The sequence below is a fragment of the Perkinsus marinus genome (assembly GCF_000006405.1).
Source record: "Perkinsus marinus ATCC 50983 genomic scaffold scf_1104296964876, whole genome shotgun sequence".
Classification (NCBI taxonomy): domain Eukaryota; phylum Perkinsozoa; order Perkinsida; family Perkinsidae; genus Perkinsus; species Perkinsus marinus.
This window is the reverse complement of record NW_003204528.1, coordinates 1-1,405: the sequence shown is the minus strand read 5'-3', so window position 1 is coordinate 1,405 and position 1,405 is coordinate 1. Positions and strand designations below refer to the sequence as shown.

General features: G+C 50.7%; 1 protein-coding gene across 1 annotated transcript; it reads left to right on the top strand.

Annotated features, from left to right (window-relative positions):
- Positions 1–29: 29 nt before the first annotated feature.
- Pmar_PMAR028858 (sgd1p, putative) lies at positions 30–1,388 on the top strand (the record flags this gene model as incomplete). The annotated part of the gene is made up of 2 exons (XM_002769780.1): positions 30–246; positions 289–1,388. Coding segments are annotated over 2 exons (1,317 nt in total), but the record flags the coding sequence as incomplete, so codon positions are not given.
- Between the last annotated feature and the right edge of the window lie 17 nt (positions 1,389–1,405).

Genomic DNA, 1,405 nt, shown 5'->3' with positions numbered 1-1,405 from the left:
CAGTACGAGACGTGGGTGATCTGTTATTCATGCTCTCGGTGGCCCGTACGATCTCGGTCAGATCAGCTCACTCGTCGGCATTCAATGTTATCTTAGAAAATCGGCAGAAGGTCATGGAAGAGCTCGAGAAGGATGGTCTCGATGCCGACCTTTTCACTGCCCTCGATAATATCGAAGATGCAGTTAAGAGTCGAAAAAAGGAGCTGAAAAGACCTAAGAACGAAACCTCTGAGGAACAAGGCAGAGGTAGTCGGTCCTTCTCATACCACATTCTGAGTTCATCGTTAGTACTCCTTGAAGAGGTTCCCGAGGCTTCTGCGGAGTCCAAAGAGACGGGTGCGTATGTCCCCCCTCATCTTCGAGCGCGGAGGTCCACAACGACGGCAGAGGAAGAGCGCTTGCTGAAGTTGAGTAAAATTCGTGGACTTGTGAACAAACTGAGTGAAGGCAACATCGAATTGATTACCGCTGAGATCGTCAGTTTACTCAACGACGACGACCCCACCATCGTAGATGGGTACGCCCGCGAGTTCGTGGACAGCGCGATTGGGAATCCGCACATATCTCTCACCCTCCTCGGCACGTATTGCGCTCATATAGTTGCCATTACGATGCTCTCTGGTGGCCGTCCTCTCGCCACAGTCATTGAGCTCATCGGAGCCTTCGTGCGGGAGAATCTTCCTAATGTTTCGGATGATACTGCCGGTTCTGTGAAGGCGCAGATCAGCAATTGTTGTAAAGTGATTGCTTTGGTGTTCACGTTCGGAGCCGTCAGCCCGAATGTGGTGATCGATTTGATTCGCTTCATTTTCACTCCCAACGATATGCATCGGCTCGATTTGGTCCTCGTAGTTCTGAGATTCGCCGGGAGGAAACTGCGAAAAGATAATCTCCAAGATTTTTCAGAGATTTTGGAAGTCTTGACGAAGGACTCTAATGTGGCGGGCGAGGCCAGCGGAAAATATCAGTTCCTTTTGGGCGAGCTCGAAAACTTGAGGAACAACAAAGTCAACTTCACGGCTCTGTCGCATTTTGAGGCAAATTTTGGTTGGTTGAAGTCGTCGAATATACTAAAAGGTCGGGGAACTCCGGAAGATTCCCTCTTGCAAGTTCCCGTGAACATGTTCGATCCGGAGCAGGTTGACAGGCTAAAGGACACTCCCTGGTGGCGAGGCGCCTCTGGGGGGATCAGAGTCACCGCCACCACCTCTAAAGCTGAGGACAGTGAACACGCTAGATTGTTGAAGTTGGCGGCTAAAATGAAGATGAACACGGATTTGCGAAAGTCTATTTTCATAGCACTCATGGGCGCGGAAGACTACAAACATGCGGTGTTCCGGTTGGGGCAGGTCATCGGTTCTCGACCGAAGTTGGTGCCTCAAGTTGCGGTGGTGTTGCTACACTG